Source organism: Typopeltis vanoorti, chromosome 8 (assembly GCF_054136105.1).
Source record: "Typopeltis vanoorti isolate ZY-2024b chromosome 8, IOZ_Tvanoo_1.0, whole genome shotgun sequence".
NCBI lineage: Eukaryota > Metazoa > Arthropoda > Arachnida > Uropygi > Thelyphonidae > Typopeltis > Typopeltis vanoorti.
This window is the reverse complement of record NC_143556.1, coordinates 89,808,496-89,833,554: the sequence shown is the minus strand read 5'-3', so window position 1 is coordinate 89,833,554 and position 25,059 is coordinate 89,808,496. Positions and strand designations below refer to the sequence as shown.

Sequence of the window (25,059 nt, the reverse complement as noted above, 5' to 3'; positions counted from 1 at the left end):
AAATGGCAGGTGGGATTCCATCGGATGGTAGCCTGGTAAGAAGACTTTCATGATATTAAGAGTAACTACATGAATTTCTCCAAAGATGAGTCTCCAGGAGGTGAAGAATCTGATCATTAATGTATTTCTCCATCACTTTAACAAGTAATGAGGCAAGGGTGATGGTTGACTTATCTCTCTTTTTAGGAATAGGCTGGATAAAGGCTTGCGTTCATGATGCTTGATAGATGCCCAAGGTGTATGAAAACATTTGTATAGTTCATAAAGGATGGATGTTATTCTGCAGCATAAATTTTTAGTACAATTGGAGGGATCCCATACAGACTAGAGACTTATTGGTTTGCAGTATTGAGATTGAGGATTTTTCTGACATCCTAGTAATAAATCAGAGGAGACATGTTGTGAGCAGTTCATAGTATATAGTAGGAAGTAACTTACCTTGGTCTGCCTTATCTATGGGTGATGTCAGCATAGTTACTAGTACCATCAGGATGTGAGAGAGGTGGAAACAAGGAAAAGCAGAAATTACCAAACAACCTTGGCAAGAGACCACTAGGCAAGCTTTTCCATTGATGACTTTCTTACACTTATTTGGGCTGTAGTGTAGGTTGTGTGAGAAGCTGGAGTTGTTAACTTTAGGCACTTAATATATATGCTGAACTTTTGGGCTGCTTTGGCAAATGTTAGAGAACTGAGTTTTCTAACTTGGATAGAAGCTAAGTTTGCAGTAGAGTGGGGAATTCTATCCCCACTGTACTGCAAATCAACTTTAGCAGAAAAAACTGTTGAAAGATAATAATTAGCTAACTAAATTTATTTAGTTTATTAGATTATGCTAGTATTTTGCCTTGGTCACAAGACATTTTCATAGGCATAAACAAATACACTAAGTGTGTGTGTGCACAGACACACAAACAGGAAGGCAAACACAGACTGAGTGTGAAATGCAGGATCCTATAGTTCTAATTTTCCTTCATTTTCTCCCAAAATGATAAATCCTTGTTCAGAAAAAAATTACATTTGTTTGTTAAGCAGTTACCATAATACCCAAAAGATGTACAGTAAGTCTTTCATCACTTTAAAATTCAAATGTAGTTTACTAGTTTATAAATCATTAGTCCTTACTAGTAAAATGTGATATGTGCCACATGGGTGAATAAGTATAATAACAAGCCAGTGAGATTTGATATGACCATATATATTAACTTCATGTTCGTAATATGAGATTAACATATATGAGCAAGTCTTTAAATTTTTTTTTTTTTTTTATATTTGTTTACATTTGATTTGAATGACTTTAAATTGTATTCCTTGGGAAACACAGCAGGTGGGAGACTGTTCCACAGTGCAGCAGTTGCAGGGATGAAGGAAGAGGAAAAGAAACTTGTACTGTGAAGGGATGTTGTGCAGCAACTGCACGTGTTCCAATGAGCTTAGTACTGAGTGGAGGAATTATTGATGTTATTTTGGATGAGCATTTCCCATGGAAATATTTGTCGAATATACATACTGCAGAGGCCATACATCTGTGTGAAAGTGGGGGGAGAGAGTTGGTAAGGGATGGATCATTGATAAGTCTAATTGCTCTCTTCTGTACTGAATCGAGCATTTTGAGAGAGCTTTTAGGGGGCCACCCCATATGTGGGAGCAGTATTCAATAGCTGGGCGGATTTGTGATTTGTATAATGTTAGTAGCTGTTCGAGGGTGAAGTAGCATCTTGAGTGAAAGAGAAATCCTAGTTTTTTTGAGGCTGAGGATGCAATTTGTGGTATGTTTATGGAGAGGTTTGGTGTGAGGGTGATTCCAAGAAGCGAGATCTCCAACTGTCTGAAAATTTGGGTATCGTCAAAAAGGATACTGGGAAAAAATGGTTCTTTTTTATGGGAAATAGTACAGAACTGGGTTTTATTGGCATTGAAATTTATGAGGTTATCCGAACCCCACTGTAGGATGGCTTGGAGATTGGAGTTGAGGGTGGTGGTGGTTGATGTTCTGTAGGTTGAGGTGAGTTGTGAAGGTTAAGGTTTATCAAATGCAAGCGAGGAGTGTAGTGTGCTGTCGTCTGCAAAACTGTGTATTGGGTTGAAGGTCAATTGCAGTAGGTTATTGATATATAGCAGGAAGAGGATTGGTGAGAGAACAGAACCTTATGGTACCCCTGCATTAATTGAGTGGTGAGAGGATAGGGAGCTGTCCACCATCACACACACACAGTGTGCGTCCAGACAGAAAGCTGGTAATCCAACTACAAAAGTCCTGGATCAGACTGAATGATGGTAGTTTGCCTAGTAGGCCTTTGTGCCAGCCAGTCAAAGGCTTTGGAAATATCTAGTGCAACCACTTGAGATTCTCCAAACCTCTCTATAGCATTTGTCCAGAGATGGGTGGCGTATGTGAGTAGATCTCCTGCTGATCGGCAGTGGCGGAATCCATACTGGCGGTCATTTATTTGGTGAGTGTCTTCAAGATAGTGTAGGAGTTGGGAATTGATTTTTTCCATTACTTTTGACAGGATTGAGGTAAGCGAGATAGGGCGGTAATTGGATGGCAGTGACTTGTCACCCTTCTTGGGAATGGGCTGAATATAGGCCAATTTCCAGTTTGCGGAATAGATTCCAGTGGAGTAAGAGAGTATATATAGGTGACATAGGGGTCAGTTCTGGGGCACAAGCTTTCAGAACAATTGGGGGAATGCCATCAGGGCCAGGAGACTTTTTTGTGTCTAATTTGGACAGTATTTTTCTGATCTCATCCTGGCAGATGGATGTAGAGGGCATTGTATGTTGGGTGTCTGGAATGGTTGGGGGACATTTACCATCGTCAGTTATGCATGCATTTGAACAAAGTGCGAAGCCAGAAGATTGGCTTTTTCTGTGGGTGATGATGCAGTAGAGCCATCTAGGTATGATAGGGGTGGGAATAGTGTTGGACAGAAGTTACGGCCAATTGCTTTGGGGAGAGACCAAAAGGCTCGGCTGCTGTTTGGACAGGCTGCTAGTTTCCTGCTTTTTGCTCTTTCAAACTCTGTTTTTTGCATCTATTAATCTATTTAATTTACACATATATACTATATTTACAAATAAATCTGATTGGTGCAAATAAGGAAGTGGGGGCTTAAAGAATACATCGTTATTTTAGAAAGAAAGGCTAGTTTTTCAATTTGGATGAGCATTAGAACTTCTTTATTGCTGTCCATATAAGTAGTCAAAAATAAAAAAATGTCAGTGAGCACACTTTGTCTTTTTTTTGGGGGGGGGGGGATATTGTGAAGTATGCTGCTATTTACACTGTATTATCCCAAATGAGGAAACTAAACAGTCTTAAAAGAGATTATCTATATTAAACATTTGCATACTAGTAAAATATTTAGGTAGTCACTAAAATACTTAATTATTGCTTCCCGCCACCACTATGTTAAGATAAACTAAGAAACTAGAAATAAAAATGCACACTGATAATTACCTAATAACACAAAAATCACATGATGGATGAGGAGAAAGAGCGCTACAGCAATACTGGAAGATTTCTGTCTGTTTGTCCAGTCTAGTTACTATTCTCCATTTTCGAAGAGAAGAATCCCACACATGCCTAGAAAAATAAATATTTTTTTTAACAGGGCTATTCTCTCTAGTCTGTGTGTGTGGGGGGGGATCTATCTGATGTATCTGCAAATCAGATAGATCTCTTTCATATAGTACAGTGATATGTAAATTCACGACACCCAAGAAATTTTTTTTTTAAATCACACTTGTTAGATCTGCTTGTTTTCATATTGCCATGTTATCCATTTCTCAATTTTCATTATAAAGAATTAAACAAGAATAATTTACTTTGTGACCAAGTGAAAAAACTTTCTTCAAAAGATATTAGATTGCAATTAAATTAATTAGTATTATTAGATAAAAATGCATAAAGAAATATAAGGAAAAAAGAGAGTGACCAGCATAGTAATTTCTTATCACAAGTTCTGTCTTTCAACAAAAATCAGATGATGGGAAATTGGCCAAGCTAAAGGAAATCTCAGAGTTCTTTTACTATGTGGTGAGTAAAATGAATAATAATCATGACTGCATATGGTAGAAAAGTGACTGCAGCAAAAGAAACAGTTGAATTACCAACTACAGTAATCACTTTGCAAGGGAATGTAATAATGGACGTGAAAACGGAGGTAGATGAACTATGGTGCTGAGGATATTACAAAATTTGATGACTTTGCCAAGGGATAAAATGGAAGAATATTGACTCGTGTTACAAAAAAGTGCAAGAAAAGTGTCAGTACCACTGATCAGGCTGTTTAAGTCATCTGAGTAGTGGTATGATCTCAAGGGAGTGGAAAGAAGGCAAGATAGTTCTATTATGTAAATAGAGCAAGACAGAGGTAAGAAATCAGACTAATTAGCGTCTCAGAGAAGTTGACCAAGGAGAGAATTCAAGAATGTGTTTATTGAAATATGATAATCTAAGGGATAGCATGACTTTGTTGAAGGGCAGGTGTTGTCTTAATAATTTACTTACTGTCTGCAATAAAGTGAAAACTGAGTTGGATAAAGGAAATGGCTAATAGATAGACATCAAAGAGTAGAACATGGTGGAAGAATAAGGGATATTAGAATATGAGAGTAATGGATAAGAAGGAAGCTTATGGGGAAGTTGAGTGACCAGTGGTGTGTCAAAGGGATCTGTACTTAGGCCACTGCTGTTTAATTTGTGATATGTTAATAATATTGAAAGTTTTAAGAGTGAATAGCCAGTTGTTTTCTAATAATACTAAACCGGTTTGGGAAAAGTAGTAGTTAATAAAGCTAATGGAGAGATGGTGCAGGATGATGTTCCTAGTTCAATGTCACAAGGGTAAGAATTTTATCTGTGTATTACACTGATGAAACTATTGCAAGAAATTGATGAGGTCAGAGATATGAGGAATAGGGACTGAAGCTCAGCAGAAGTGGGCAAAACAATTTGAAGAACACACTAATATAAATAGAGATAGGAAAGTTTTTATTCCTCTTTATATAACGAGTTTAACATGACCACATTGCATCTTAACTACTGTACACAGATTTGGTCACTTGGATTTCTTGGGAATGAGGAAGTGTTGAAAAAGATTTGGAGGCAAGTAACGAAGATGAATGGTCTGTGGAGTGCTCTCTATTAGGAGAAACTGATCAAATTTTGAGAAGAAAGAGATGTAGAAGAAATTTTTCAAACATAAGAACACAAGAGAGAGAGAGAGAAAGAAATGCAGAGGAGTGTAGTTCACAAGGGCATAAGAGCTATTTTTTTTTTCTAGGAGAGAGGGAATCGGTTGTCAAAGGTGGGTTTGAGTTTTGAGATTTTTTATTTTTAAAGAGATATGGATATTATGAGAATAATGGGTAGTATGCATGTGGGAGATTTCAAATCAAGTTGTGGATTCAGAGAAAATGCATCGGTACTCTTGCATTTTATAAATACACTACTTGGAAAGAAGTCAACGGACACCCCCCCTCCCATAGGCAAGGCACATCATGTCATGTAGCAAGTCACGTGTTTATAGCTGGTTTAAATTACAGGAATACAATGATCCAAATCAGTGCAATAGGTGAAATAGCAAGAAGGGAACTGATGGAATTTGAAAGAAGCATTGTGATAGATTGCTATGTTGGAGGCCTACCTATTCATCAAATTGGACCATCCCAGCTCACCAAACTGAGATTGAAGCACAGGAGGTCAGCTACAAGTGTGACCTAGGGTGCTATGAAGGATAATATATAAAAACTGCCATTCATCAGCGGACACACTGAATCAGATGGAGTGTCAGGTTTGGTCCAGGGACATCTGCTCCACAGCAGTCCAGGACCTCATTGCATGCCTACAGAAAGAATGGTCCAAAATTCCCATTGATCACTATCATGCACTTGCAGAAAGTATGTCCCCTCATAGGATTGCTGTAGTCATCACAGCAAAAAGTCCTACGTCTTATTAAGGTGGGTGCCATGGCTGTTTGTTCCTCACACTATGGTGTCTGTTGACAGCTTTCTAAGCAGTGTGCATATATATACACACACACACACACCCTCTATCCACAAAGAACCCACACTTTTCGAAAATAGAAGAAACTGGTGGCAGCACCTGTTGTATCTTTTTGTTGTCGAAAGAGGAAACCTTCATTAGTGTTGTGTCAACTGTTTATGACATTTGTAATCTCAAGGTATGATAGTGCCAAGAGTGACAGTGTGTTTTGACAAATGGTTGGAAAATGAGTTTCAAACAGAGCTGTGATTGACTTTTTTGTTAAACTTGATAAAAGTTTTACCGAAATGCATCAAATGCTTCAAAAAAGTATACGGTGATGAATGTTTATCCCATACTTAAGTTTACGAGTGGTTTAAGCTATTTCAAAGTGGTCACGAGACGCTTGAGGACGACAAAAAGCTGGCCCATCCAAAAACTGGACTGAGCGAAGTTAACATCCAAAAGGTGTGTGATTTCATCAAAGAAAACCCAAAATCGTCTGTGAGATTGATTGGAGATGAATTGGGGATTCCAAAAAAATCAACTGTGCACAACATTTTGACCGAGAGTTTGGGCCTTCATAAACTGAATTCGCGATTTGTTCCCCACAAGTTAAACGACCAAAAAATGTATTGAATTGAACACTGTAAGGACTCAAACTTTCTTGAAATGATCATTGCTGGTAAAGAAACATGTTTTGAGTATGAGTCCGAAACAAAACACCAGAGTGCTGAGTGGAGACCACCAGAAGAGGGGCATTTGAAAAAAAAGTTGCTTGGAGAAGTCAAAAGTAAAGACAATGCTGATTTGTTTCTACAATTCCAAAGGCATTATCCACAAAGAATTCGTTCCGCCTGGCCAGCGGTCAATGGTGAGTTTTGAAGTGACTGATAGCGAGAATTTCTCGCACATGGCATGAATATCGTGATGCAGGCAGCTGGTCAGTTTTGCACGATAATGCACCATCTCGTCGTTCGAACATTGTGAGATAGTTTTTGAGCAAAAACCAAGTTTGTGTGTTGGATCACTCACCATATTCACCTGATTTAGCACCCAGTGACTTCTTTCTCTTCCTCTGATCTCATCTGCCGATGAAAGGAAAAACGATGCAACACCACTGAAAACGTTCGAGCGGCAGTAACCACGACTCTCAACAGTATCCCAAAAACCGATATAAAAAACTCATTTAATGAATTAATTGACCATGCCAAATGCTGTATTGAAGCTGAGGGAAAGTATATTGATTGAAATAAATTATTTGAATAATTATAATTGGCCTGTGTTTTATTTTCTATCAAAAGTTCGATTTCTTTTTGGACAAAGGGTGTATATATAGATAGATGTATTACACACGAGTACATTTCTTGTAAATCATCTTTATTCTTTTTGATTTGATATTATTATGCTGAAATTTAATCCAGATGAGATTTATTGCAACATTCCAGAAAGTACTCTTGTTCCCAATGGCCAAGAAATTTTTTCTTAGGAGAATATGCATGTGTGTAAATTGCCATTTTCAGTGGAAGTGCAGGAACTTATCCAGTAAATCCTGAAATATAACTCATGCTTTATGCAAAATGATTAACCTAGTTTTATCTCTTGAATATGATAAATAAATCAAAACTTTAATATAAATAGATAAAGAAGTTTAGAATGCTTATGACAAAAAATAAATCCATCCCACAACAGTCCAGGACCTCATTACATGCCTACAGGAGCCAAAATATCCCTTGATCGCTATCAAGGGATATTAAGGTGGGTGCCATGGCTGTTTGTTCCTCACACTATGATGTCCGTTGACTTTTTTCCAAGTAGTATATCTTAATGACAGTCACTGGATGATGGATTGGATTCAGATCAGTGATATGGAGAACTTGAAGCTCAGCCTAAAAGAATTCACTTTCAGAGGAAGAAAAATTTTTTGTTGTGTGATGTTGATGGTAATTGAGGAGTTAATACTCATACAATAGAATCAAACTTAAGAAACTAAGGAAGATCTGAAGTGGTTGATTCTATTTGTTAAGAGGGATAGTAACAAAGCCAGGCTTAATTTAAACATTAGCAAAACAAAAGTGATGGTTTTGCCAATGTAAATGAATTTATATTATTGTTATTTCACAGCATCTCCATGGAGGCCAGAGACTCATTGTGTGTATGATGCACATAGGATTTGTTCATCATACACACAAATCCTATTATACCTCTCCTTGAATCCATTCACATCAGGGAACTCGCAACCAATTCTGTCAATCCATTCCACTGACTCACCACTCTAAACAAAAAATCTAGTCCACACCCCTATATATAACCTTCTACTAACCACACTCTTATGCAACTTCCATGGATGGCCCTAGTTATCTATCATATATTGAAAATTTTCATTTGCATCAATTTTTATAAAATCCCTTTAATATTATAAATTTCTATCATGTCCCCTCTTTTCCACCTATCAACTAAACCCACAAACCTTCAACCTATCCTCATAGGGAGTATTCAACAGACCTGTCACCATCTTGGTCACTCGTCTATGAATCCTCTCCACCACCTCCTCTTTCCAAGAAACCCAGGTGACCAAATCAGAGCACAGTAGTCAAGATGTGGCTGAATCATAGCTTTATAAAGAGGGAAAATAAGGACAGAACTTGATTCATGAAGCTGCAGTGCATTAAATTAATATTTAAATACTTAAAAAAATGTTCTTCAAAAAATTGAATTCAATTCAGGAGCAATGAGTTTGGTAGTGATTCTTTAAGATCATTCAGTGTTTGGAGAGGTATTCCTGCACTTTAACATATCTCAATGAAGGTGGTATTCAGATGGTTCGGAGACATGTGACTAAAATAATATTGATTATGAGGATGGAGAATAATAGGAGATATGATAAAAAAAAAACACTCCAAATTATTAAAAGCATTTTATAGCATGGATATAGAGAAAAGTTTTCAATTTATGATAGGTGGGAATCATCCCTTAGAAGCTACATTGGCAAGAGTGTGAGATCTAAGTTTTTATTCATGGTGTGTGTGTGTGTAGTAGTAGTCGTAGTGGAATAGGTGAGCAGTGCTTCTCCATCAAATGAATTCAAGAAGAAGTATGACAGATTCTGTATCCATCAGGGAGCACAATCTTATTTTCTCCTAATATGCTAAACTCCATTTAGCCAAGAAACTTGGCTTCATATAAACCTAATAAACATAATCACCATCATCAAAAGCTTTCTTCAGTCTACTGCGGGATGACACACTATGCTTCTTCTCGGAGTTCTTTTGACCAGTAGTTCTGAATGAACTTCGGGTCAAAATGCCTATTGGTAAAAATTAATATAATATGGCAATTAATCTCATCCACACAACCTGTTATATCTGTCGATTGTGTATGTCTTCTATCCAATTTACCTGTTTCACAAGATAACAAATCTGAGTTTCCAGGAAGAAAAACCCTGCCTTCTTCATATGAGATCAACTAAATCACCTTAATTTGGAAAGCTCTTAAATGTTGCTTGTGTTCGGATGCAAATCATCAATGTCTTACTACAGCTACAGACTAAGCTATGGAGGCTTTTTATATTAAAAAAATGTAATTACGGTCAGTAATTATTCTAAAATTATGCAAATTATAATAATTATAGAAACTGGGTGGGAATAGAATACAGGATTTGGTTGATGGACAGAATTCTTTGATAGTCAGCATGGTTTTGTCTTAGCAATCTGTTTGCAGTTATGATAAAGTGATGAATGTGTTGGATAAGGGAGATTTACATATAATGATATTCTTGGACTTTGCCACAGCATTTGATAGATTTCTACATTATAAATTGGTGTATATTTGACAGAAGATGAGAAACCAGTTGGGTAGACTGGAGATTTGCTCTGAACAATACTAGCAAGTTATATATGATGGAGCAGTTTCTCAGAAAAGGACTGTGACCAGTAGTATGCCTGAATATTCTGTTCTTGGGCCCTAAGAACAGAAATTCTGATCAAAATGCCCATCAGTAAAAATAATGGGTCACCTTTGTCTGGGTTGTGCTTCCCAATCCAGTCCTTTCTTCACGTTCTTCCTTACCCAGAGAAAAACATGGTACATATTAATGTATTCTTTATTATTATTAATGGAATATCTCAAAGTTCAAGGAATAATTTGTGGTGAGTCAATTCTTTTTTTAAAGAATGCCTGTCATACTTCTCTTGCATAAACTATATTTGTCATACTTGCCATGAGAAAAATCTATAGCACACTATTCTATTCTCCTCATTGCCTTACTAAATACACTCTCTTACTCAACTTATCTAACCTCCCCCTTTTTTTTCTCTACTACTAAATATTGGAGGGGGGGGGACAAATTCATTGCAGCTTGAAGAGATGAATTTACGAGTAGCTGTGCAAAGCCAAAGCACCATGTTAAGCCCAACTGTTATGACCAAATAACTTGTCTTTTTATAAACACTTAAATATGGTAATAATTTAAGTGTTTGGGGGTGCTTAACGGTCAAAGCTGTATAACTGAGAGGAGACCTCCACATAGCCTTTAAAGGAATGCAGAGAACCGACCAGGGCTTCTGACCTAATGTCCAATCCTCACCTTCTCATGGTGCACCCTGTTGGGTATCTACCTGGATACTGAACGAACGAGGATGGGCTGGCAATTTGGGATTTAGCCGACCAAATTGTATTCCTATTGGTTAAACCAAAATACAAAATGATGGTACAACATGACAAAATTTCATGCCGGCTGGGGCGTTGCCTGGTTACACAAGGCCCCTGTTGTTTTCGCCAGGGCGAACAGCGAAAAGTCAGTTACTGGAACAAACCTGAAAACACACCCCAACTCAACACCACCAGAGTTAAAGATCGGTACTATCAACATAAAAAGCCTGAATGGCAAAGAAATGGAGCTAGCTGAGGAATTAGATAAGTACCAGATCGACATAATAGGGGTGACTGAAACAAAAAAGACAAAAACTGGTGAGATCTTTCTGAGCAATAAATACAAAATGTTATATTCAGGAAATGACAATCAAGGAAAAGAATGAGTAGCCATAGTATTCAATACAAAATACGAGGCTAATCTTCTTGAATGGCAGGCAGTCTCAAGTAGAGTGATGTGGGCAAATATCAGAATGGGGAATTGGACAATGAGACTTACTTGTGCCTATGGTCCCACAGAAAGTTCTACTAAGGTGGAAGTGGAGGAATTTTTTGATGCTTTAGAAAAAGCAACTGACACAATGAAAAAGGGAAAGTTGGTCCTTGTTGGGGATCTAAAAAGCAGAGTAGGAAGTGATTGTCAAACATACAAAAATGTTTGGGAAAATTTGGGGAAAAGAGCAAAGCTAGTAATAATGGTAAATACCTGTTGGATTTCTGCTCAGGACATGGACTGATTATTACTAACACCATGTTCCAACATAAAAATGTGCACAAATTCACATGGAGAGAAGAGGCAAGGAATAAGAAAAGTCTCATTGACTATGTTATTGTTGATAGTGATGTTTTCTCCCTGTTGCAGGACACCAGAGTGTACAGAGGATTTGAAATTGGAAGTGATCACTATTTAGTCTTGAGCAGGATAAAATTGAATTTCATATTGAAAAGAATGACATGTGAGAAAGTTTTAAAGCGAATAAAAGTTGAGCAGCTCTCAGATGTGAACTGTAGACTAAAATACACAAAGATTATTGAAGGAAAAATGAAAGAGTTTGAGAACAGGAACCAAACCTTGGAGATTCAGTGGCAAGCCATGAAGAAAACCCTGATTGATTCAGCTAGAAGGGAGGCATGTGGTGAAGTTGGCTGCAGGGATAGAAAAATCAGAACTCCATGGTGGATACAGGAAGTTAAAGAGGCAATGAAGGAAAAGAAGAAAGCATATCAAAAGTTCCTGGCAAATAAGTCAGCTTGTGCTCTTAGAGAATACAGAGACGAATGTAAGAAAGCGAAACACTGTGTAAAACTAGCTAAACAATTCAAGAAGGTGGAGATATTCTGGAGGTTGTTGAAGAAGCTTAGGAATGGAGGAAAGAGTGCTGTAAAAGGACTTAGAGATGATAAAGGTGACATGAAAATGGGAGAAAAAGATATCCTTGTGGTATGGAGTAATTACTTTGAAAATTTGCTAAATGAAACAAGCAGTGATGACTACACAGTGATAAAAAAAAAAACTGACCAGGCATACATTCAGGAATACATATCCATACTTGAAGTAGAAAAAGCCATCAAAGGCTTGAAATGTGGAAAGGCAGCAGGAGTAGATGATATTCGACCAGAAATCCTGAAGTGTGATGGTATAAAAGTGTTACAGTAGCTGCACTGCATAGTTCAGAATACCTGGACAGAGGGACGAATTCCCAATGATTGGAGTAGATCTCTCATAGTACCCATATATAAAAAGGGAAATAAAACTGAATATGAGAATTACAGAGGTATATGCAAGTATACTTGAGAAATGGTTGAGAAGAACTGTGGAAGAAAAGCTTGGTGAAGAACAAGCTGGATTCAGATCAAATAGAGGCTGTCAGGATCAGATCTTTATCTTTATGACAAATAGTAGAGAAATCATGGGAATATAACAAAGATCTGTATTTAAGTTTTGTCGATTTGGAAAAGGCATATGACAAGGTGCCAAGAGAGAAGCTATTCAATACGCTACAGTTATATGGTGTCAATAGGGCATTATATCAAGCAATACTTATTCTTTATTTGAGTTGTATGTCAGCAGTTAGAATTGAAGGAAGTACAGGAAGATGGCTTAATGTTAGATCTGGTGTGAGACAAGGATGTACATTATTCCCTCTGTTATTCATTATCTATATGAATCACATTATGAAGGAAAGTGATATTAAACATGATATCAAAATTGGAGATGTTAATGTCAGCTCTTTGCTTTATGCGGACGATGTTATACTCCTAAATAAATCCACTACAAGTCTGTAAGATTCTCTGACTAAATTGAATAACTGTTGTAATAGATATGGTATGAAGGTCAGCAATAAAAAGATAAAGACAATGAAAATAGGCAGAATCATTGAAAATGTCAACTGTGTTGTGAATGGAGAACCTGTGGAACAAGTAAAACATTTCAGCTACTTAGGCACGATTTTTACTGAAGATGGTAAATTAAATATAGAAATAGACAACAGAATCAACAAAGCTGGTATGGTAGGAAATCAATTGAATAAATTCATATGGAATAAGAGAGAAATTAGTCAGAACACTAAATTAGCTGTATACAAGACAGTATTCAAGCCAATTTTAACTTATGGATCTGAGAGCTGGGTCAGAAGTAAAACACTTGACCAAAGACTAAGACTGCAGATATGAGAGTCCTGAGAAAGATTAGAGGTGAACAGATGGCATCAATGACAATATCATATTAAAAACAAGGATATTAGGAAAGAATTTGATATTGTCAGCATCCAGGAATGTGTTAGCAGAACTAATCTCAGGTGGTATGGTCACTTAAACAGAATGGGCAAGGAAAGATTAGGAAAATAAATGTTCTCTGCTGGGTTGGCAGGAAAACGACCCCGAGGAAGACCAAGATATAGGTGGATTGATATGGTACAAAGTGCCTTAGACGATAGAAATATAAGATCTGATAATGTTGGAGTCTTGACATGTAACAGACTGATTTGGAGGAAAATTGTAGATAGGAAGTTAGTACTACATGAAAAATTTACATCATTACTATCATATCCTGTACACCCCTGGAGGGTACATGGCAGGAATTTGATGATGATGATTATATGGTAATAATAGGGAAGTTAATATCACCATAGTCTGTCTAGCAATAAATGCATTATTTTTTTTTCAGTTTCAAATGATGAAAATAAAAAATAAACTTGTTGAAAGAAAAAGTCCAGCCATAAACAAAATTCAAACTCAACTTTTTTCCAACCAAAGGACACTGTCATTACTGATTGTACTATAAAGGCACCATAAATGAATCTGTACTAGATCAAAATTATTGTACATTGTATTTTAGGCATATTATTATTACTTTTAGGTCAACAACAAATTAGAGCCTCCATAGCTTGGTTGGAAAGACCTGGGTTCGATTCCAATCCATGATGTGAGGAACCTTTATCTGGTCTCTTTTGACTGAAGGTAGTTAGTCAGTCTCATATGGAGGTAGAGGGGTTTTTCATCCCTCGGAACAGGCAAACTGGCCCATGAACATACATCTCCAGTCAAAAATGCATTCTTAAATTCTCTCCCTGGAGGGCTCAGCCAGTCCTAAGGGAAGAATGAAAAAACTGAGTGAATCCCACACGACAACAACAAGAAGTTAACAAATTAAATAATATTAAAAATCTTGGAAATGTGCTTACCAAATTGTAAAGGATCATACTAGTTATTTTATGAGAAATTTTAAATAAAATGGCTTTGTGATAAAGAAATCTTCACTAAATGTGTCCTGCAATCAAATGTCCATGCAACTTTTAAAAAGCGCGCGCGTGTGTGTGTCAATCACTGCTCTCACATGCATTCAACATTTTTGACATCTGTGTTTCACTAGCCTGCCTGCCCTCTCCTTCTGCTACATAAAGTTACCAGGCTTGATAGCTTTTTTGCAGTACTAAAATTGTGACTGAAAGCAATAGTTTTATAATAACCCTGCTCTGTAGACTGCCTTGACATTTACTGAACCTGTCATCTGATTCTATATACTGAACAATACCAAATTCCTTTTCTAGTAAGAATATTATATTTGCAATAAATTATACTTAACAGAAGAATACCAAGAATAGAAAAAATACATGTCAGTAAAGCTTGGAACAGTATTGTTTCCAGATATATCAGTTCATCTCACTTAAGTTTTATTAAAGTTATTACCAAATGCACATTTTTATTATAGGAACCTCCGTAGAGCCAATATACTCATCGTGGGATGCCTGCCATATTGAACTTTGAAATTATTTGTGTGAAGCTTTTTTCTGGGAGACATTTAATCTTTCAATTTTTCTTTACATTAAATTAAAACAAAATATTATTTTTATGAATTTTAAAACTACTTTTAATTTTTCTTTTCTTAAACTGACCTTTCTCTCAATATCCGGTTAAGTAATTCTACAGGAGGTGCTTCAACTTCTGTTGACACTTTCCAAAGACGAAGAGGATGGCTATCATCCATTTTCTTATAAGCCAGTTCAGCATTATCAGTCTGAGATACAGATACCCATCCTCGATATTTGTCTCGAACCTCCTGATGAAAAACAAAATAACATTGTTTCGGGCATGCTTCCTCTTTATTTCTTCTCTCCAAAAAAACACAAATTATTGAATAAATATCTGCATCAAAATACTAATACTAAACAGAGAAAGAAGTTTGCAGAATCATTGTAAGAGGATAATTTGCCATGCACTACATCCTCTCATATGTTCAAAGACAAAATAGCTTAATGAGAATAAAATAACCTGCTCAAATCTTGACCATAACCAGACATTTTTGATTGCTTTATTGGAATCATTTTCAATTAAATGTGCTTACACTGTTTGTTGCATAAAGCAGAAGCAAAGAAAGATTAATAAATCCCTTAATGTGGCCCCACTTTATTTTTCAGGAATGCGTTCTGTATGTGCAAGACTTGGAGAAAACTATTTAATGATTAAGGAAATTTGTTGGAAATTTTTTCCCACTTAGTTAGGCTATAATAAATTTAGTTTAATCCTTTATCCAAGTGTAAGCAAACAAAGTTTGTGCCTGAAGTATCTTCAGGACTGAGGCATCTCAGATCAAACGAAAATGGCTATCAGTTTAATGTTAGTAAAGATATGCACTTTGGCGTGATAAGATTTCCAGCAGCATGTTATATTGGCGGGGTTATGCTACAAGAAACTGAGGCTAGGGATCTTAGAGTTATAGTGGATAGAAAGTTGAAGATCCAAGGCTCCACTGCTTCCACCTTGGTATCACCACCTCTGGGTCTGGCTCCCACTGACGAGACCCCAATAAAGGTTGAAACCGGTGTGGGTAGTGGCCCTTCCCTTAATACATAGCATTATACATGTCAAGGAAATGTGTTTTGCATTATGGGAGATACTAAGACAAGTAGTGATGAGAGCTTCGTCCACCTTTACCATGAGTTGCCTCAGTCCTGAAGATACTTCAGGTGCAAACTTTGTTTGCTTCCACTTGGATTAAACTGATTAAGGAAATTATTTGTTACATTAGCTTTAAAACAAAACTTGCCCAACGTGACACATTCTAGGAAAAATTTAAATCAACTAAAGCAAAGTGCATTTATTTATAGGCTAGTAGATACAGTAAATACAGAGAGCTATAAGCACAACAAACTTGTTACACTTAGTACCATGACTTGACCTGTGGTTTATCTTAATAATGGGAAATGCAGCAAGTCATCACTTCAAAAACAAAAAAGCCAAGCAAAAGCAAAGTTTGATATAAAATGATATAACAAATATGCATTTGGTTAACCAAACAATCGTTTGATCTAGTGCCATATCTCCTTAACAGAGAACTAAATTTTGTCTTAGCAACTAAAACCATGAATAAAATGTACTTTTATGTATTATGTAGTAAGGAAAATCAAACCATCGTTCCCCTTCCTCAGCTATGGAGGAGTGAGCACAGGCAGAAAAAATATATATATCTCAAATGTAATTAAACTATTGCTTATAACACTACATAGAAAAAAAATTGCCATTAAGAAACTAGAGTAATATCAAAATCACCATAATATTATTAGATTGAAAAGTTTAGAAAAATACCTGTCTTATATGCTGATCACTCTGCTTATAAATTACTTGACTATGACTACTAAACTGTTAAAGAAAGATTATCTTGGCAACCAGAAATCATGAAAAAATTCATTTGTCACATGCAGATTTTTTTTTTTTTTTTATGCTCTGATATTCAGCATTTGCAGAGTGATTTGAACAGGATGGAAGTGTGGGAAAAAGATAATGGTTATCAAATGTGATATTAAATTCATGCATCAGCAAATTAGCTCAATGAGTGCAGGGTTAGTGATTATTATGGGGGATTTTAATTATGGTGATATCAATTGAAAGAAGGAAATATCACGTGGCAAAAAAGGAAATGGAATTCATACATACGCGTGGATAGGCTTATGTGTTCGTCAAACATGTTGTAATAGATTTCACGGTATGATATGAACACAGATGGATAAGAAAGTAACTATTTATTAACTTAGAAGCTAATATTTCGCTGGTATTATATCCAGTATCTTCAGAGCACACAACACAAAGTTTGCTACAAAAGCAAGACAACCACAATCCAGTGTAACAGTAGGCTAGTATAAGTAATTGCAGCCTGCAACACAAGACTAAAGTCCTAATAGGGTGCCATCTAGGGGGGGAAAAAAAAGTTCAAAGTTTTGAAATAGTAGTCCAAATGATAGTCTTAGAAAGTTTTAAAAAATAAAATAAAAGTAATAAATATTAATTTGGTCATAGGATGACTGTCTCCCAAATCTTTGGTAGATTTATACAGCCATACTTGTTAAGGTTTGGAGTATGTTTTAAGGCTTCTGTTGATTCCTGTCTGACTTGTAGAAGCTTCTGTGCATTACTTTTGTTTCTTTCCAATTGATCCTGTGTGCAGGGGTATCCAAAGTATGGTCTGCCAGACCCGACTTGCCATAGTGAAAGTGTCGGATATATTTTTTGTATTCACTGAGGCGGATGTCCACAGTTCTTCCTGTCTGTCCATAGTAGGCTTGATGGCAAGAACAGGGCACTTCATAGACTCCCGGATGTGATAAAGGAGCATTTGTCCTTAGGTGAACAGATGAGAGTTGCTAATTTTACATAAGGTTTGAATATTATGTGTAGTTGGTGTTTGTTAAGCACCCTAGATATCTTTTCAGATGTGCCTTTAATGTATGGGATGGTGATAGTTTTGTTGTAATCTTTTGTGGTAGATAGAGGGGATTTCTGGGTAGCATTTAGTATGTTATCTATCTTATGGGGATTATAACCATTGGTTAAGAAGGTATGACGTAGGTGAGAAAGTTCAGCAGTGAGAGCAATGTCATGGCACCATCTAGGGGGAAAAAAAAAAAAGTTCAAAGTTTTGAATTAGTAGTCCAAAAGATAGTCTTAGAAAGTTTTAAAGCTGCAATTACTTATACTAGCCCCACTGTTACATTGTGGTTGTCTTGCTTTTGTAACGGAATTCATACATCTTCTACAAGATAATTACTCGAAACAGCACATAACTGAAGGGACACATGGTGTGAGAGTGTTGGACTTGGTCATTGGTTCAGAGGATATATACACAAGTAAGGTGTTCTCGTTACCTCCAATTGATGAGAGCGATCATGTGGTGGGAGGTTGCAAAATTTGTGGATTTCTCTCTTAAGAAGGGATATATATATATATACACACACACACGGGACTACAGGTTAAGCAATTATAACAAGCTTCGGAGTGAGCTTGTTATTATTGCAGGGGAAAGATGTTACCAGTGCATTGGACGAAATCAGTAAAATCAGTGGGTATCTGAGGAAGGTAATATCAGATATCAGAATGTGTTCCCATAGTCAGGAAGACAAACAAGGTAGGTGTTAGATGGATGAGTAGTAGTATCAAGCTTGATCTGCAAAAAAAGAAAATGTTATGGAGAATTTACAAGGAGAAAGGCAATCAGTACACCCATGAGCAGTACAAGGCTCAAACTAGGAAGGTTACCAGCTAAGATAAGCTAAATCAGATTATGAGAAGACTTTAGCCAAGGAGATCCAGGGTAATCCCAAAGAGTTCTTCTGCTATGTGGCAAGTAAAAGGAAGAAGGACTTCGGAAGGATAACTTCAGTGGGTGCTGATGGTATTGAGGTGACCAATTCAGATGTAATAGTTGAGTTACTGAGGTGATCACTTTTCAAAAGTCTATCACCCAAGTGAGGATATCTCTGTACCTGTAGTAATAACTAATGTGAGAATTGAAGTTAAGAAATCAGAGGTACTTAGTGTATTGCAAAATTTGAATGCAAACACTGCTGTAGGTTTAGATGTAATATCAGCTCGGGTGTTGCATGAATGTGCAAAGGAATTGTCAACGCCTCTTACTTGGTTATTTAACTTAAGTTTGAACTCTGGTATGGTCCCTAGGGAGGGGGAGAAAGGAAGGAGGGAAGGAAAGCAAAGTAGTTCCTTTGCATAAAGGTGGCTCTAAATCTGCGGTAGTTAATTACAGACCAATTACCATCTCAGGAATGGTGGTAAAAGTATTGGAAAAGCTGGTTAAAGACAAAATTCAAGAATGGGTGGATCAGGATATGATACTCTATATGGGCCAACATGGTTTTGTTAACGGTCGATCCTGCCTTAGCAATTTATTAACTTTTTATAATAGAATAACATCTGAGTTGGACAAAGGAAATGACTACACAGTGGTACCCTCTGGATTTTGCTAAGGCTTTTGACAGGATACCACATGGAATACTGCTGTGCAAATTGGAGCAGATGGGGATGGATAGGAGAATGGCTCAGGGAGAGATAATAGAATGTGGTGTATGGAGGAGCAGAGTTCAGGATGAGGCAGGTGACCAGTAGTATGCCTCAGGGCTCTGTGCTTGGGCCAGTGTTGTTTAATTTATACATAAATGATATAGGAAATGGCTTAAAGGGAGATATTCAGTTGTTTGCTGATGATGCAAAGTTGGGTAGCGCAATAAAAAATCAAGCTGATGTTGAGAGTTTGCAGGATGATTTAAATAAGCTGGCAAAATGGGCAAAAGGTAATGGATGTCGGTTCAATGTGGAAAAGTGTAAAGTTATGTATTTTGGGATTAAAAGATTACCAGCTATGTACTACATTGATGGAACGGTACTTCATGATATTGATGAGGCTAGGGATGTTGGTGGATAGGGAGATGAAGTTCAGGTGACACATTGCTAAGGTGTCCAAGATTGCACATAGGATTACTTGGTTATTGAGGAACACACTGACATCCAGAGATAAAGAGGTTATTATTCCCCTTTATAAGGCATTTATACTTCCACATTTGGATTACTGTGCTCAGGTCTGGTCACCTGGATTCCTTGGAAATGAGTAGGTTGTGGAGAGGGTTCAGAGGAGAGTGACTAAGTTGGTGAGTGATGTAAAAAATGCTCCCTAGATTGCAAGCTTGTGGATTGAAGAGGTTGGTTGATAGGTAGAGAAGAAGGGATATGATAGAAATATTTAAATTACTAAAAGATTTTTTATAAGATTGATGCAGGGGAAATGTTTCAGCTGTGTGATAGTGATGAAAGAACAAGAGGTCATTCCTGGAAATTAAAGAAAAGTGTGGTTAACAAGGGTGTGAGAATGAGGTTTTTTGGTGAATGAGTGGAATGCAGTGCCTGACTCAGTTGCGAGTTCTTCGTCTGTAAATGAATTCAAGAAGAGATACAATAGATATTGTTTTGATAGTTTGGGTCTTCCGCGATGAGTCTACTGACTCCATAGAGATAGCTGTAATAATAATAATAATTCAATGTTAGTGTAAAGTTATGCATTTTGGAGTGATAAGATATCCAATGGCATATTATACCATTGGTTATGCTTGGAGTAAGTGATGAGGCTACAGATCTTGGAATTACGGTGGATAGGAAGTTGAAGTTCAAAGATCATGTTGTAAATACAGCTCAGAGGATAATTACAATATCAAAACGAATACTGACAAGTAAAGATAAGGAAGTCGTTTTTGCCTCTTTATGAATATTGATAGAAGATCTCGATACGACCACAACTGGATTATTGTGCTCATGTTTGGTCTCCTGAGTTTTGGAGGAAATAAAGTAGCTATGGAAAGTGCACAAAGAAGAGTAACAAAGATGGAGATTATGGAATGCAGATTATGAAGAGACTGGTAAACAGGAGACAGAGGAGTTATATCATGGAGGTCTATAAGCTTCTGAAAGGGTATTACAAGTTATCAATGAAGAAAGTTTTTGTTATATATGTGGAAGGCAGAGAGAGGACAAGGGGGCATTCATGGAGCAGAGTTAATCTAATAGATGAGAGCTAAACTTGAATGGGCGAGGAAAGATTAGTGAAATAGGTATGTTGTACCATGATGGCATGGGGGGGGGAAAAAAACATGAAGATCGACGTTTAGGCAGAATGATTAGTCAGTTATGCCTTAGAAGACCAAAAATGTAAAACTTAACAACTAATGCATTTATTATCATCCTTCTCCTTTCAGGGATTTAGGCCCATTTGCCTTTTCTATGGTCATCCCTGACTTCTAGATCCTCCAACTGGATGCTAATCAAATATTTTTTTAAGGTAGTCTTGAACTGTCCATTCTTTCTATATGCTCAATGCACTTCTTTTGGTATTTGTATACGTTGTCCAATAATGAGTCTATTTTTAGTTCTTTACGTATTTCTGTGTTTCTTTTTTTTGTCCCAGAGAGTATAGCCTGCTGTCCTTTTCAGGAATTTCATTTCTCCAGTTTCTATTCCTTTTTCTTCTATAGCTTTTCTGGTCCATAATTCAGTTCCATACAGTAGAGAAGGTCTTGCCAAAACTTTATAAACTGTTATTCTTGTATGCTTTTGAACTTGGTTAAAGTTTGAAAATATTATTGGTCATTCTAAAAAGTTTGAAATTTTAATATCAGTGTTGTCAGTTTCTTTTGCATATGATATAGCACATCTAAGGTATAATATTTGAAGCAGCTGATTTGTTCTAAAATTTTATTTATTATTATCCCAAGACCCCATGGAGTCAAAGACTCATCTAGGAGGTCCTTTTGTCATACACACGGCTTATCATACCATGCCTTAAACACACTCAAATTCTCTGCAGACAAGGCATTCCAATCATTCTCACTCCCTGCTCATATCCTCCTTATACAGCTTCCAGGGATGTCCTCTGGTTCTCTCCTGATCTCCCACTGTTTGCTGTAATTAATCCTATAACAACCCCTTACTAACTTGTAGGTCTCTTTCATATCACCCCTCTTCCTCCTATCCACTATACCTCTGTAAATTGCATCTTCTCAACCTTTCCTCATATTCAACATTCCAGAGATCAGAAACTACCTTAGTAAGTCATCTCTGGAGCCTTTCCAACATCTCTTCATCCTTTTGAAAACCAAGTGACCAAATCTGTACACAGAAGTCAATGTGTGACCTAATCAAAGCCTCCGGAATACACTCGCTGGTTAACTTACCTTATCACACTTTCATAGTTTCTACATTCAGCTTTGAAATAATGCTGGATCTAATATACATAATTTTTTTTTGTTATGCCTATTAAAAGCTATTGCACAGTTGATAAAATGGCAAGTGAAGCAATTTATAACTGTGCTATGTATATATATTTTAGTAAATATAATTTATGTAATAAAAAGGAAATGTTCAAGATGAGAGGTGTTTTATTTAACCTATGTCCAGTCAGAACTGTTAATAAGCATTTCAAAATCTCATAGCTGAGAAGTGGAAGAACCTATAGCACATCAATGCTGCCATGTACAAGGGAGAAAAAATTGATATTTCATGAAAAGCTGGAGGCTTTAGTTGAGGAACTCTTCATGAGGGAGAAGATTCCAGATAATCAAGGCAGATGAATCAGAGAGATTCATGGTATAATTCACAACATACACAAAAAAAAAAATAAGATATTTAGTGCTAATTTGCTAGAATCTTCAGAACACAAACTGCTTGTCATGGAACGGAAGCACTAACAATCAGTTCTTAGCAGAAACAATTTAAAACTGTAACAGACATATGAAAACAACTTAACTCCTAATTTTTGTCCTCTGTACTTCTGGACAAAAAGAAGCTTACATGTGTTAAGTTAGAGTTGGTCTTAAAATGACTGTCTCCCAAATTAATAATGTTTATTGTGGTTTGGGAAATGTTTCTATGCAATAGTGTTTTGTGTATGTTTTTTTTTTTTTCCCTTCCCCATCTAATCCTGTGTGAAGACATATCTAAAGCATGGTCTGAACCATGTCAGTCTGAACTTGCCATAACAATGGTAGCAGCAAACATATTTCTTATGTTCTCTAGAGTGTCAAGTAACAGAACTTCCTGTCTATCTATACTAAGACATGGAGTTTTGAGTCATGGCAAATCATGTGGAAGTTTTGTTTAATCCAATGCTGCATTCTATTCCTAATCAACCTCTCTAATACCTTAACTAGAACTGCAGATACAGAACTGTCTATAACTGGAAGTGGCCGTCCTAGAACCATGCTTGTAAGACTATTTTGCCTTTTTTCCATTCCTTAGGAACTTTTTCCACAGCAAGATTTTCATTAAATAACTAGATTAAGGACACAGCTAACTCTTTTGCACATTCTTTATGGCAATGTTATCTATTCCCACACATATTTATAACACAGTTGCAAAGTCCATAATTTCTAAAATGAATGCTGATCACTGTGCAACACTAAAAAGAAATAATTCGTGGAGATTCAACCCACAAGCGATGCAATCAATATGATAAGTTGAAGATTCACGTTTCTGGTTTGATCAATCGACTGGCATTTTTAGAATGTTGTAGGGACAGCAATATCATTCCAAATTGCATCGAACTAAAGAGAAAATTTATCTCAACAAAAGCACAATGAATATACCACCATATGGAGAGAGCATTACTCAGAGAACAGATCTAGGCGACTAGAAAAAACTTGGCCTTTACTCAAAACCAGGTACAAAATTTAAAATCTGAACTTTCAAGTTATTGAATGCAGATATTTGGGCTATCCTCGAGAAGATTTACGGCCAACCATATCCTTCAAACTAAGAAAGAAAATCTCATATCCAAATTTCATAGACTAAAAGATCGACAAAACCAACTGACATTTTTGAATTTCTCCACAGTGAATGTTAACAACCAACCAGAAGCAATAAATAACAGGAGCCACCAATCACCGTCAAGTAAAAGTAACATAGTCAACCTATCCAACCATACCTTAAACAAAGATGAACTCTCACTACTCAGAAAAGGTTTAAACTTTACCATAACACCCAGATCAATGAATAAACTGGATTTTATTTATAATATTGAAAGAGACTTAAGATTCATCCCAACTACCATAGCAGATAAAATACGTTTAGAAACCACCAACATTTTAAATGTAAATTATAAGAAAACAATAACAAGCAACTTAACGAAATATGAATTAAGTGGTGAAATCACTAAAATCAAATCTGGACATCATAACTAGAGCCAATAAAGGCAATGCCACCGTTATTGTAAAACTGAACCACATATTTAGAAAATATGAATCTGCTAGTCTCGGACAACAATACATATCAACTTGTTAACTATGACCCTACTAGTAGAATAAAAAAGAAAACAGAGAAACTACTTAAATCAGTTACTACATGGCCTGAAGATAGTCAAAATACTTCTGCACTACGCTCGTTCTCTGAGAATTTACGGACTACCAAAGATACACAAACAAAACACACCACTCCGGCTGACAGTTGAAGGTATAGACAGCCCGAATTATACCTAGCCAAGAAATTAGCAGCAACACTCAAGGAGTTGGCAGGCCGTTTCCCCCTCCCCTCCTATATCAGAAACACACAACACTCATAAACATAATCAAGGACATTACGTTAGTAAAAGATGGTTTATTAGTCAATTTTGACATCTCTGCCCTCTTTACGAATGTTCCAATCAGTGACACAATCCTTCTTTTACAGGACAAATTCCCTCCAGATATCACAGTGCTCTTTGCGCATGTATTATGTTCTGGTTATTTTGTATGGCAAAACGCTTTCTACCTACAAAAAGAAGGCACAGCCATGAGCTTACCATAACCCCCCCCCCCATTGCTAACTTTTATATGGAACATTCTGAGTAACATGCTCTAGATTCCTCTCCTTTAAAACCCAAAGTCTGACTTAGGTACGTTGACGATGTTTTTGCGATCTGGCTCCATGGCCACCAGACACTTTCCTTAGCCACCTAAACAAACAACACAAACACATAACACATACAGTTCGCAATTGAGATTGAAAAGCAGAACACACTTCCGTTTCTAGATACACTTGTCACACATCTTCCTTCACTGTTTACTGGAAACCGACACAATACTGGCCAATATATACACAAACTCCTACCACTA

At 36.7% G+C, this 25,059-nt stretch overlaps 1 protein-coding gene across 1 annotated transcript in view; it reads right to left on the bottom strand.

Annotated features, from left to right (window-relative positions):
- LOC150104184 (rho GTPase-activating protein 7-like) overlaps positions 1-25,059 on the bottom strand; it is a 372,722-nt gene that overhangs the window by 21,041 nt on the left and 326,622 nt on the right. The window contains exons 17-18 of the mRNA XM_090397299.1: positions 15,037-15,200; positions 3,464-3,589 (exon numbers count right to left, since the gene is read on the bottom strand). Coding sequence (XP_090253425.1) covers positions 3,464-3,589; positions 15,037-15,200 — 290 coding nt within the window. The remainder of the gene's footprint in view (positions 1-3,463; positions 3,590-15,036; positions 15,201-25,059) is intronic.